Source organism: Bison bison, unplaced genomic scaffold (genome assembly GCF_000754665.1).
Source record: "Bison bison bison isolate TAMUID 2011002044 unplaced genomic scaffold, Bison_UMD1.0 scf7180017862158, whole genome shotgun sequence".
NCBI lineage: Eukaryota > Metazoa > Chordata > Mammalia > Artiodactyla > Bovidae > Bison > Bison bison.
In genome coordinates, this window is record NW_011492730.1 from 1190963 (window position 1) to 1204341 (window position 13379).

Consider the following 13379-nt stretch of genomic DNA (forward strand, 5'->3'; position numbering starts at 1 on the left):
CAGGAGTTGGTGATGGACAGGGAGGCCTGGCATGCTGCGATTCATGGGGTTGCAAAGAGTCGGACACGACTGAGCAACTACTCTGATCTGATCTGATCTGATGATATTAGTTATAGATTTTTCACAGATGGCCTTTATCAGATTGAGGAAGTTCCCTTCTATTCCTATTTAGTTGAGAATTTTTTAACATGCAAGAAAGCTGAATTTTGTCAAAAATTTTTTGCACCTCTTGAGATGATAATGTGGTTTTTGTTCTTTATTCTATTAATATGGTGTATTACACTAATTGATTTTCAGATATTAAATCAACCTTGCATCCCTGGGCTAAATTCTGCTTGGTTTTATATGTTGCTGGATTCAGTTTACTGATATTTTGTGAAGGATTTTTGTGCCTATGTGTATGAGGGATATTGGTTTGTAGTTTTTTAAAAAATTATAATATCTTTGGCTTTGATATCAGGTAATAACTGGCCTTACAGAAAAAGTTGGGAAGTGTTTCCTTCTCTTCTGTTTTTTTGTTTTTTTTTTTTAATATGGAAATGATTGGTTTGTTTCTTCTTTAAATAGTTCATGTAATTTGTCAATGAAACCATTTAGGCCTGGGCTATCATTGTGCATGGATTTAAAAAAATATTTATTTATTTGGCTGTGTTGGGTCTTAGTTGTGGTACATGGGCTCTCTACTATGTGGGATTAGTTGCTCCACAGCATGTGAGATCTTAGTTCCCTGACTAGGGATGGAATCTGGGCTCCCTGCATTGCAAGGCTGCCGTCTATGGGGTCGCACAGAGTCAGACACAACTGAAGTGACTTAGCAGCAGCAGCAGCATTGCAAGGCAGATTCTTAACCCGTGTACCAGCAGGGAAGTCCTTGTGCATAGATAAATTACTAATTCAATTTCCTTATTTGTTATTGATCTGTTATTATTTTTAATTTCTTCTTGAGTTAGTGTTGGTTATTTAAATCTTTATGGGAATTTTTCCATTTCATTTAAGTCATCTAATTTTGGGGCATAAATGCATTTTTCATGTTTTCTTGTGATATATGAGAGATTTGCTTTAGCATTTCTTGTAAGGCAGGTCTGCTAGCAATGAATTCTCTCTTTGTCAATGTCTTTACTTTGTTTTCAGTTTTGAGTAGTGGTTTTGCTGGATATAAAACTCTTGATTTAGTTTTTCCCCAGCACTTAAATATGTCATACAAATGTATTCTGGGATGTATAGTTTCTGATGTGAAATCAGTCGTTAATACCTTGTTCCCTTGTACGTGATGAATCATTTTACTCTTGCTACTTTCTAGTTTTCTCTCTGGCTTTGGCTTTCAACAGTTTGACTATGATATGTCTACATGTGTATCTCTTTGGGAGTATCATACTTGGGTTTGTTGAGCATCTTGGATTCACAGAGTACTATTTTTACACAAATTTGGGCAATTTTAAGAAAGCAACAGTTAGAACTGGACATGGAACAACAGACTGGTTCCAAGTAGGAAAAGGAGTACATCAAGGCTGTATATTGTCACCGTGTTTATTTAACTTATATGCAGAGTACATCATGAGAAACACTGGGCTGGAAGAAGCACAAGCTGGAATCAAGATTGCCAGGAGAAATATAAATAACCTCAGATATGCAGATGACACCACCCTTATGGCAGAAAGTGAAGAGGAACTAAAAAGCCTCTTAATGAAAGTGAAAGAGGAGAGTGGAAAAGTTGGCTTGAAGCTCAACACTCAGAAAACGAAGATCATGGCATCTGGTCCCATCACTTCATGGGAAATAGATGGGGAAACAGTGGAAACAGTGTCAGACTTTATTTTTAGGGCTCCAAAATCTCTGCAAATGGTGATTGCCGCCATGAAATTAAAAGACGCTTAACTTCTTGGAAAGAAAGTTATGACTAACCTAGGCAGCATATTAAAAAGCAGAGATATTACTTTGCCAACAAAGGTCCGTCTAGTCAAGGCTATGGTTTTTCCACTGATCATGTATGGATGTGAGAGTTGGACTGTGAAGAAGGCTGAGCGCCAAAGAATTGATGTTTTTGAGTCGTGGTGTTGGAGAAGACTCTTGAGAGTCCCTTGGACTGCAAGGAGATCCAACCAGTCCATTCTAAAGGAGATCAGTCCTGGGGGTTCTTTGGAAGGAATGATGCTAAAGCTGAAACTCCAATACTTTGGCCACCTCATGCGAAGGGTTGACTCATTGGAAAAGACTCTGACGCTGGGAGGAATTAGGGGCAGGAGGAAAAGGGAACGACAGAGGATGAGATGGCTGGATGGCATCACTGACTCAATGGACATGAGTTTGAGTGAACTCTGGGAGTTGGTGATGGACAGGGAGGCCTGGCATGCTGCAGTTCATGGGGTTGCAAAGAGTCGGACACGACTGAGCGACTGAACTGAACTGAACTGAAACCATTATTTCTTTAAATATCTTTTCCTGCCCTTTCTCTCTTTCTCCTCTTTCTGATACTACCTTTACTCATATAGTGGTATATTTGATGTTGTCTGACAACATATTTTTTCTTCATTCTTTTTCTGTTTATTTTTTTCTTTAGATTAGATAGTTTCTATCTTCAGCTTACCTGATTATTTTATTATTTTATATAAAACCTTTTGGGTCCCTTTAATAACTTTTTCATTTACGTTATTGTACTTTTAAACTCCAGAATATCCATTTGACCTTATTTTACAATTCCTATCTTTTTGTTGACATTCTTTCTTTTTGAGTCATTATTATAATACTTCCCTTTAATTATTTAAACATGGTTTCCTTAATTAGCCTTTGAATATAGTTCCTTATTTTTGAACATATTTCTAATTACTGTTTTGAAGTCTTTGTCTGCTAAATCCAATATCAGGGTGCACTTGGAGACAATTTTTATTTACTGCTTTTTTTCTTCTAGCATGCATCACACTCTCCTATTTCTTCTCATGTCTCATAATTATTTTGTTGTTGAAAATAGGGCATAATAGATAACATATTGTAATAATTCTGGATTCTGAATTTTCCCCAAATGTGTTGCTGCTGTGTTTTGTTTAATTACTTGCCTAAACATATTTATAGACTCTGTTTACCCAGCACTGTTACTGCTGATGTCTTTGTTTAGTGTTTAAAAAAATTATTGTTCTTATTTTTAAGCCTGAATTCATAGGGATCACTTGATATTTGCATAGATTAATGACCAGTCAGTGAATGGTCAAACATCTGTGCTCAAACATCTCAAGACAGTAAAGCTTCCATCCTCTGGCAATAGATCTGTGTGTCTGAGTGTGTATGTTGGGGAGCATATTTGAAGTCCAGGTCATTTTAAAATGTATATGCCCTGGATTTGTTTTCGAGTGAAATCCATGAGGCCTGGCATGCTGCGATTCATGGGGTCGCAAAGAGTTGGACATGACTGAGCGACTGAACTGAACTGAACTGAGACTTCCTTGTCTCTTCTCCACACACACAGGCTTACAGTCAGCCAATCATATGTGGATAACCTGAGTCCTTTCCAGTTTTTTCTACTTAATCACATGGAGAGAGCTTACGAAGGCCCCCATGGTGGTCTTATTTTTCAAATCTTCCTGTTATCTCTCTGAGTGATCTGCCCATCTGCTGCTTGTTCCAGCCATGACTGTATCCTAGGACTGACTGAGCTGCTGGTCTTCCCCTGTTTATTTGCTACTTAGATGGCTACCGTTACTCACAGTGTTGCTGGTTGTGGAGGTTTATCATGCTCTGCTCCAAATCAGCCCCTCTGACAGTGAATATTAAGAGTGTCTCACCTTTTCCCACCTTAGTAGAACTACTTTATAGACTGAGCTGGGGGTGGGTGGGAAAGAACTAGACATGTCACACAGACTCCCACTATTCAGACTTGAAGCTCAGTATCTTTTCATGAATAGCCACGTGTCGGTGTAGTGTGTGCCTGTACTTGATTTTCAGAGGCCTGAATGGGTTGGTTTTGACAATTGTATCCAGGTTTATCACTGCTTTTTTGGAGAGAGAAACTGCTGAACTATTCACTCCACCATACTGGAAGTCCCATCTCTGCATTGGTCATTCTTACTAGCTCCTCAGCTGATTCTGATATGAAGTCAGAGTTGAGAATCATAGAGATAGGGTATGGTTACAGGAGGTTGAATCTTGATTTCACCTCATTCAATAAACACTTACTGAACACTGTCAGGCACTGGACACAGTGCTGAGGATATAAATCTAACTTTTAGGCCATCCCTCTCCTTGAATAGTCACAGGAGTGGGACAGATAGAGAAGGAAATCAATAATGTAATGTAATCATGAGCATTTGTGGGTGGGTGGTGCTGGGTTTGGGAGCAGTGTCAGCAAAAGACAAAGCCTACCAGCTCATCATTTTTTTCTAGAACATGCTGATAAGTTGTCATAATTTTTTCAGAAAGTAATATAGCCATTTAGTAGATCCATACTTAACATAACCAGGCATAGTTACTCATCCTGAGGAACTAGGACAATTTTTCACAATTATGTGAAATTACGATGACTATAAACATGACTTTGAAGAGCTAGCATTTGACCTCATGTAAAGTTTAATGAGTTTCTTAATGCTTTATTTCTAATTGGACTGTGATGATTTTGTAACCTCTATGTTTTGTGCTGTGCTTACTCACTCAGTCGCATTCGACTTTTTGCTAGATGTGAATAAATTCAGAAACAGCTAATCAACATCAGAGTCATTATTGGCATGTTATGTATGTTGTTGTGGTTTCCGAAGTGGGGAGTCCATGAAGGCAAGCCAAGGAAGTGTAGGAAGATATATTAGCACTTCTGTCTTTAAAAAGATTAAATTTGGCCCTGAACATTTTTGTATTGGTTGAAATTTCATAAAATGAGAATATTTATTCAGCAGTATATGTATAAAATTTATAAATAGACAGACATATATAGGTGACATGATCAAACATGTTTGGATCGAGAAGGCTCAGACACGAAGTTGAAGGCCACTGGTATAGAGGAAAGAACACTAACCCACATGGGTGCTGGTCCTAGTTCACCTACCAACTTGCTGGGTGAGCCTGGGCAAGTTATAAAGACACTCTAGGTCTTCTACATCTATAATGCAAGGAGGGTGGTGTAAATGTCCCTGAGATCTCTTCCAGTCCAGTGATTCTATAGTAGTTTTGTTCTTTCTTTTCCTGTCAAGAATAATTATGAAGTTGTACAAGCAGAAGGTTATGTTGTTGATGTTCAGTATTTGAACTGGATGAAATGCAAGTTTATTTCTGAGTCCCTGGAACATTTCTAGAGAGAGCTTTCTCCTGGGCTACATCCCTTCTCTGCGGTGCTGCTGGTCATAGATGTGATGATGTCAAACAAACCATGATATATCCTTAAATTCTACTAACTTTAGGCATATTAACAGAGGACATACCACAATTAGTAGTAGAGTACAGGTAGATGTACCTAGACACAGTTACAGATGCGTGGGTGCACGTGCACACACAAATCAATCCTCACATATAGTTTCAAAACTTACCTTAGTTTCAGGGACTTCCCAGGTGGCTCAGTGGTAAAGAATCCACCTGCCAATGCAGGAGACATGGGTTTGATCCCTGGGTCAGGAAGATCCCCTGGAGAAGGAAATGACAACCCACTGGAGTATTCTTGCCTGGGAAGTCCCAAGAACAGAGGAGCCTGGAGGGCTACGGTTCATAGGGTCGCAGAGTCAGACACGACTTAGCAACTAAACACAATAGCTTATTTTCACTGCCTTTATAAATTGAAATTCAGAAAGAATCAAAATTTAAGATGTAAAGAACATTAAATATAGTTTTAATAGTTAAAAGACCACATTGATCCATACATACCAAACTTTAAGTGTCTACTCAGAAACTGGCTTTTGAGACAGGATTATTTTCAAAATTTAGATGCAACTAAAAGCCCAAGAGGTTAGCAAGCCTTTATTTAGCTCTTTGATGTAACTTCAAAGAAATTCAAATTTAAAAAAGAAATTTAAATTTTACATTTTCTATTGAACTCCTTTAAAAACATTATTTGACTTTAAAATTTGATAGAGTAAGATGTTAGGTTTCTGTGTTCTTGGGTCATAACAAAAGAGACAATTGATGGCTTTTCTTCACATAATTAGTTACACAATTATTGCATAGTCAGTTTCTTAAAACTTCATTGAGTTTTAAACTCAATCAGATGAAGATGTCTTCTCAGACATCTTTGATAAATGACTTAACATTGCCAAATAGTCTGTTAGCACAGTATTTTAACATTTAATCCTAAATACACTCTTCTTGTTAGCTTGAAGAAACTTTAGCGAGCACAGGAAATGTTTGATATCTTCTAAGTACTTTGGGTTTTCTAAATAATACTATATAATATGTAAAACCACAGTCCTTTTATAAGGTCTTTTGTTCCAAATGAAATATGACATAAAAACTAATGATAGTTCCATAAATCTTTACCATAAAGTTCAACTATTAAAAATTGTCTGCTGTGATTTACCTGTGAGAATAGAATAATCACATTCTGGCACATTGTATGTAACAAATGCTTCGTTTGAAAGATTTATCTTAAAGGAAAAAAATGACTGAAAAAAAAAGGAACAACAATACAACAAAAAGAAGGACAAATCATGACTTTTATTTTTTAATTGAAGGATAATTGATTTACAGAATTTTGTTGTTTTCTGTCAAACATCAGCATGAATCAACCGTAGTTATACATATGTCCCCTTTTAATATAAGCAAACCTTGGAAATATGCTCATGAGGATATGAGTGTAGACAGTAGAATGGAAATAAATAGTAAAAAGAGCAAAAATAGAGAAATGAGAAAAATTAGAAAATCCAAATGTTCTATAAATAGGAAAAAAGAAGCTCAAACTCCATAATTAATTTTATTTTGTATAGTAATGGAATTAAAGGAGTGATGGAAAATACCACTTTAAACTTAGACCTGTATTAGCACAGCCTGTACTTTGTAACTCACTAAGGGTTTAGAATGCAATCATTTTGCTGTTGCTTGGAACAGCCACCCAAGAACAAATTTCATTAAGCCTTCCAACTGGTAACCAATCCACAAGCTTGAATTCAAGGTTCTAACCTTTAGTGTTAATGCTCATCATAGAACAAGAGCTATATATTCACCCTGGGGGAGAGGTGGTTAGTGGGGGAGGAAGAGGTCTGTCATTTCCATGCTACCCTTCCACTCCAGGAATTGAAGCCTGTAGCTCACCCTATACTCCCAGGCCCAGAACCACTGTACTCCCAGGGCTTCCTAGAAGCCCCAGAGTTCTGCGTTGCTTGCTTCGCAGAGGATAAGTTTATTTGCATTATTGTGTATCCATTCTGTACTATGTATATGCACTGTCTTCTTTTGATCTAAGTAATCCCTGCTTTTCCTAATGTTTTTTAAAGATTGAGAAACAATCAAGGTTTGGACTCTGGAAGGTTTTTTCTGTTTTAACTGGGCAGCTTGGTTTTTCCTTGCCACACCATTCACATGCTTCATTTTCTTTTCAAATTTTCTTGACGCTAGGGACCTTTTTTTAAAAAAAAAAATTATTTTATTTTTAACTGGAGGGTAATTGCTATACAATATTGTGATGGTTTCTGTCATACATCAACATGAGTCAGCCATAGGTATATATCCCTTCCCTCTTGAACCTCCCTCCTACCTCCTTCCCCACCCCAACCCTCTAGGTTGTCACAGAGCACTAGCCTTGGGTTCCCTGCATCGTACAGCAAACTCTCCTGGCTATCTGTTTTACATATGGTAACATATATGTTTCAATGCTATTCTCTCAAATCCTCCCATCCTCTCCTTTCCCCACTGTGTCCAAAATTCTGTCCTTTATGTGCGTGTCCTTTGCTGTCGTGTGCATAGGATCATCCCTACCATCTTTCTAGATTCCATATATTAGAGATCTTTTTAATATTAATTTTCAATTTCAGAATCAATTCAAGTCTATAGAAAAATTGCAAGGGTCATACAGAGAGTTTCTGTATGATTTCTTGTTGTGACTTTCTGTCATTACAATGGAGACGAGAGACCTTTCACCTGAGTCCATGGATTGACTTCAGAGAGTCCACAGTCTCCTGAAATTTAAGCCAAATTCTGCATTTGAATGAAAATGTATTTCATTTCGTCCAAGAACTATATAGATTAAGACTGTACTTTTAATGTCATCAGTCCTTTTCTCTAGGTGCAATCTCAGTTGCCTTGTTTCCCACTGTAATGCATTTTTTGGTTTATTAGAACAATAGCTGCCTCCAAGCACCACTGGCACCAGTGTGCATGGGTGGATTTTTGTGTGTACTACAGCATTATTAAAAGGTTCTTTATCAAATCTGTAATTTTCCGAGTCACTTGATGCTGTGTATTCATCTAAAACATATTAATTCTGTTGTTTAATGAGCTCAATGTTCTTTCAAATGGAGTCTGCTACATTATACAAAAACCTGAAGTTCAACCTCAAGGCCCTGCTTCAGAATTGCCTGGGCTCTTGATACAGAAAATTTGCTTTATTTTTGTTTATCAATCCTCTGAAAGCATTTGGATGCACAATGTATCCAACCCATTCATGTAGGCTGCCTACATTTCCAACGTAAACTTAACAGCAAAGGGTATCCGGAAACATTACCAAAGCACAGCTGCTTTCCCCTGAAACTTTAATGAGAAAAAGCCATGAAATTACCACAGACCTATTTTTCTTATGTCTGGATAGAGTGCATTATGTGAGGTCATTTTCACTCTATTTTAGTTCTAAAGATAGAAGATAATTATAACATTAGCCATCTAGGAGTCTACGCAACACTCCTAAATTTAAAACTTCTAAACATTTTTTAAATTATTGACTAACATTAGGGTGTTTGTTGTCAGACTTACAGATTCCAGTCTGATGTTAGATTATTCATCCAAGTTGAGCCCCCAAACAAAGAGAGCCAAGAAGAGCCTTCTTTCTGGAGAGGAGAAAGAAAATCTGCCAAGTGACTACATGGTGCCTATTTTTTCAGGACGGTACGTATGAATTCTCTCCCTGGATCTGATTTTTAGAAAGTGGAGAGAGACTCCCCTAGTGGAACTGTTTAAAATTAAGACTCCATGCTCCCAATGCAGAGGGCATGGGTTTGATCCCTGGTCAAGGGACTAACTCTCACATGCTGCAGCTAAGAGTTTACATGCCACAGTGAAGATCGGGGATCCTGCATACTGCAACTAAGACCTAGTGCAGACAAGTTAAGTAATTGTTAATTATTTTTAAAAAGAAGTGGGGAATAAATGTTTTCAGGTAGTAATATCAGCTATCATTTATTGAGCATTTACTTTGTACTGGTTGAGAAAGGTCTGAGAACCTTGGAACTGTGCATAGTGGGAGATGTGATCATTGTAAAAATGTTTGCCATCACATAGGATGGCTGTATGACAACAGAGATTATGATTAGAGGCTTATTTCTAATTAGGTAACTAGTTGAAACTAGAAGCAGAGTATTGGATGCTAGTGATTGGACACTATATACAGTTGCTATAGTTAGGGCACAAAGAAAGGTTAAAACTATAAAATATTGGGTGAACTAAAAGAAAAAAATCAAATGATACATTTAGGTAGGTTGGTTGCCAGTGTGGTTTTAATTATTATTCATTAGGAAGAAAAAAATCCTTAGATAACATAGACTAACTAAAAGCATTGCGGGCATAGCTTGAATGCCTGGCTTATATTTGTTAAATAAAAAATAGATTACTATTTATTTTGAGATAAAATTCAAACAAAATAATCACTAAGTCACAAGTCTGTGTAATGCCAAATTTCTGTTTATAATATAAACAGTTTTGAATGATAATATATACAAAGAAATCTTGAAAGGAGACTTGTCTAAGACACCAAGTTAAAGTTTAACAGAAACTTTCTGAGCCTTTCCTGTTTATTTTCCTTTGATTATTCACAAAGCTAATGTGATGTTCAAAACGAGGTCGCCCTCTCCGGGCAAAAGCTATCAGGAAAATCAGTAGGCAATAACTCGGTTGTAATTTTTGGTGACCTACTTCTGTTTCCCTGCATTTTCTCTTCCCATCGCTTTTTGATGGTTCCTTTCCCAGTTGTTTCAGAGGCTGATGTCATAATTGCTGCAAACCTACTTAGGAAAGGGATAAACAATATTCTATTTTTAGCTTTTTATTTTATATCTTTGATTTTTCAAACTGAACTTTATAGACAAACAGGCTTATATTGTGAAGTATGCTTGCCCAGACTCAGCTTCCTCACAGTTGGTTTAATGGCACTCATATTCCTTTTAGGAGATTACTAGGTTGGAGGAGAAAAATATTTAATTTTGTGTTTTAAAAAAAATCATTTAAAAGTCATGTCAGCTTAGCATTAACCTATATGACATGACTCTCCACCTGTGTGGGCACATTTTGAAGCTTCTCACTCTCTCCAGCTTCTTCCTGCCCTTTTCTCACCAAACTATTTTGTTCCCTCCAGACCAGTGTCAAGAAATTATTTACAGAATAAGCTGTGATAAATGAAAGTTTGAATTAAAAATTTATATTCTAGGTTTTATTTCCAGTTCTTCATTTTTTATATGGAGCCATCTCCTATATTCTATTACTATGAAGACAACACTTCATAATGATGTTCATTAACATCTAAGAGAACAGGAGAGTAATGAACGTTTGTTGAGTACGTGTTGTTTGCTGGAAATCATTGTAAGTGCTTTATATATAAACCATCCTTCTAAGTCCTCCATTCAGCTCTGGAGAGGTATTAGTATGTCAATTTTTTTGTACAAGGAAATCAAGGCACTTGTAACGGTTGAGCCGAGAGTTCTCCTAGGGCTGGCAAATGCAAATATAGTACATTTTTGGAGAATACGATTTCTTCTGGATGGCACTTGAAAATTCCACTTCTTATAGTCTAGGTAGGGCTTCCCAGGTGACACTAGTGGTAAAGATCCCGGCTGTCAATGCAGGAGACATAAAAGACATGGGTTTGATCCCTGGTTGGGAAGATCCCCTGAAGGAGGGCACAGCAACCCACTCCAGTATTCTCGCCTGGACAGAGGAGCCTGGTGGGCTATAGTTCATAGGGTCGCAGAGAGTCAAAGACGACTGAAGCGACTTGGCACACATGCACGGTCTAAGTAGAGCTAACTTTATGTCAGCGACAGGTTTTAAATTGAGATAGAGGATTGGAAAGGTTTTAAATTTATTTAAAATGTTCAGTAGTGTGTTTTTGATGTTAGCATCATATTCTTGCTCTTATACCTAGATTATAGCAGGGTTATTGCTGACATGCACATATGCACTTACTTAAAGGCAAATGTCCCTGCTGTTCTGGGTCAAAAATATATTTTTAAGTGTACTTGAGTTTTCCTAATTGCAGTTGTCGCCCTCTTCCCCACGCCCAACCTCCATGTCCTGTGGCATGTGGGATCTTCCTGGACCAGGGGTCAAACCCATGTCCCCTGCATTGGCAGGCTGATTCTTATCCACTGTACACCAGGGAAGTCCCTCATAACCTTTATTATTTTGGAAAGGAAACTGCTAGGCATAAGGATCACACATACATTTATAGCTTATTTATGCGTGCAGCAGCTCTGGGTAATGCATTCCGTCATCTGAGTTACAGAATCCAGATAAAGCACACTAGTCATAAATCAGGATCCCAGTCACACAACTGTCTGTCATTTTACAATGCTGTCTTTTCTAGAAGGAAGTCATAAATTAATATTTTATTACAGACTAAACTGTGTTTAAACACACCAAGGAAACCAAAGAAATGATGTTGGGCAAATTATCTTACTTCTCTGTGCCATGTTACCAGATGTCTAAAGTAGAAAGGATACTATTTATTTCAAAGGGTTGTTGTGGGGGAAAATGAGATAATTTATGCAAAAAGCACTTGGCAGAGCACCCAGGCCATAATAGGTATTACTATCGCCGTTATCATTTGTTAAGGTGACGGTCACGTCCATGTGTGAAGAGTTAGCTCCTACGGGCCAGTGTTTTGTACGTCAGGTTTTCCTTAGGCACAGTGTACAACATCTTAGGTCTGGTGCTTTGAACTTGGTGAAATTGGGCAGTCTTATCACTGACATCCACAATAACCGTATTTTGCTGTTACTTTATTTTAGCCAAGTGCATGTCAGTGGAATTACAGACACGGAAGAGCAAAGAATTAAAGAAGCTGCTGCTTACATAGCCCAGAGGAATCTCCTTGCTAGTGAGGAAGGAGTAACAGCCAGCAAGCAGTCCTCTGTATCTAAGCAGTCCTCTGTATCTAAGCAGTCCATGTCCACGCTTCACCAGGAAGAGGCCTTTGAGAAGAAGTCAAGGAAAGTTGCCATTCGAGAAAAGGCAGATCACCTGTCACTGAAAAAAACGGTAAGAAAAGACAATTTAACATAACTTAAAAAAGTATAAGTGCCACCACTACATATAAAATGGGCTTCCCTGGTGGATCAGACGGTAAAGAATCTGTCTGCAATGCAGGAGACCTGGGTTCAATCCCTGGGTTGGGAAGATCCCCTGGAGGAGGGCATGGCAACCCACACCAGTATTCTTGCCTGGAGAATCCTGTGGATGGAGAAGCTAATAAGGACCTACTGTAAAGCACAGGGAACCCTACTTAATACTCTGTAATGATCTATATGGGAATAGAATCTAAGAGTGTTTACATGTATGTGTATAGCTGATTCATTTTGCTGGTGCAGCAGCAACTAATACAGCACTGTAAATCAACTATACTCCAATAAAAATTAATCTTAAAAAAGTAGAAATGCATGTAACACTGTGCCTGTGTGTAATATAGATTAGTTTCAAATGAAGAAATGTGTGGTCTTGTGGAGAAACAACTAAGAAAAAAGGGGAAAAGACACCAAAATGTATAGTTCAAAGAAAGACAGATTTCATAGTTTTAAATTCTGTGAAATTTTAGGTTCTACAGAAATTAAAGTTCTTGAGGACCTTAAGAAATCCACCTTTGGAAAGTACAATATGTTGCTCAGGCTTAGAATGTTAAAAATTAAGTGATATGTCTATTTTTTAAAGGGATGAGGGGAGTTCATTTGTTCCAAATACCAGGCTAAGACTCCAAATGAAAAAATGATCATTTTGATTTCTACATTTCATTTTTGTAGCACATGTTACTTTGATTTCATGTCTTGATAATTTTTTTCAGTTAGAAGAAACTGAGGCATTTCATAAAAAGTTGAATGAAGATAATCTTCTCCATGCTCCTGAATTTGTCATTAAACCTCGTTCCCATACTGTTTGGGAGAAAGAAAATGTAAAATTACACTGCTCTGTAGCTGGCTGGCCAGAACCTCGTCTCACATGGTACGCTATCTTTTTGAAAGCTTCTCATAGAATTGATTACTCAAATTAATTTTAAATCCTGTGAA

General features: G+C 37.5%; 1 protein-coding gene across 2 annotated transcripts in view; it reads left to right on the forward strand.

Moving 5' to 3' along the window:
- The window catches only part of MYOM1 (myomesin 1), a 124172-nt gene that overhangs the window by 13554 nt on the left and 97239 nt on the right, over window positions 1-13379 (forward strand). For both annotated transcript variants that reach the window (XM_010832718.1, XM_010832717.1), the window contains exons 3-5: window positions 8860-8997; window positions 12111-12360; window positions 13157-13314. In XM_010832718.1, the coding sequence (XP_010831020.1) occupies window positions 8860-8997; window positions 12111-12360; window positions 13157-13314 (546 nt within the window). The remainder of the gene's footprint in view (window positions 1-8859; window positions 8998-12110; window positions 12361-13156; window positions 13315-13379) is intronic.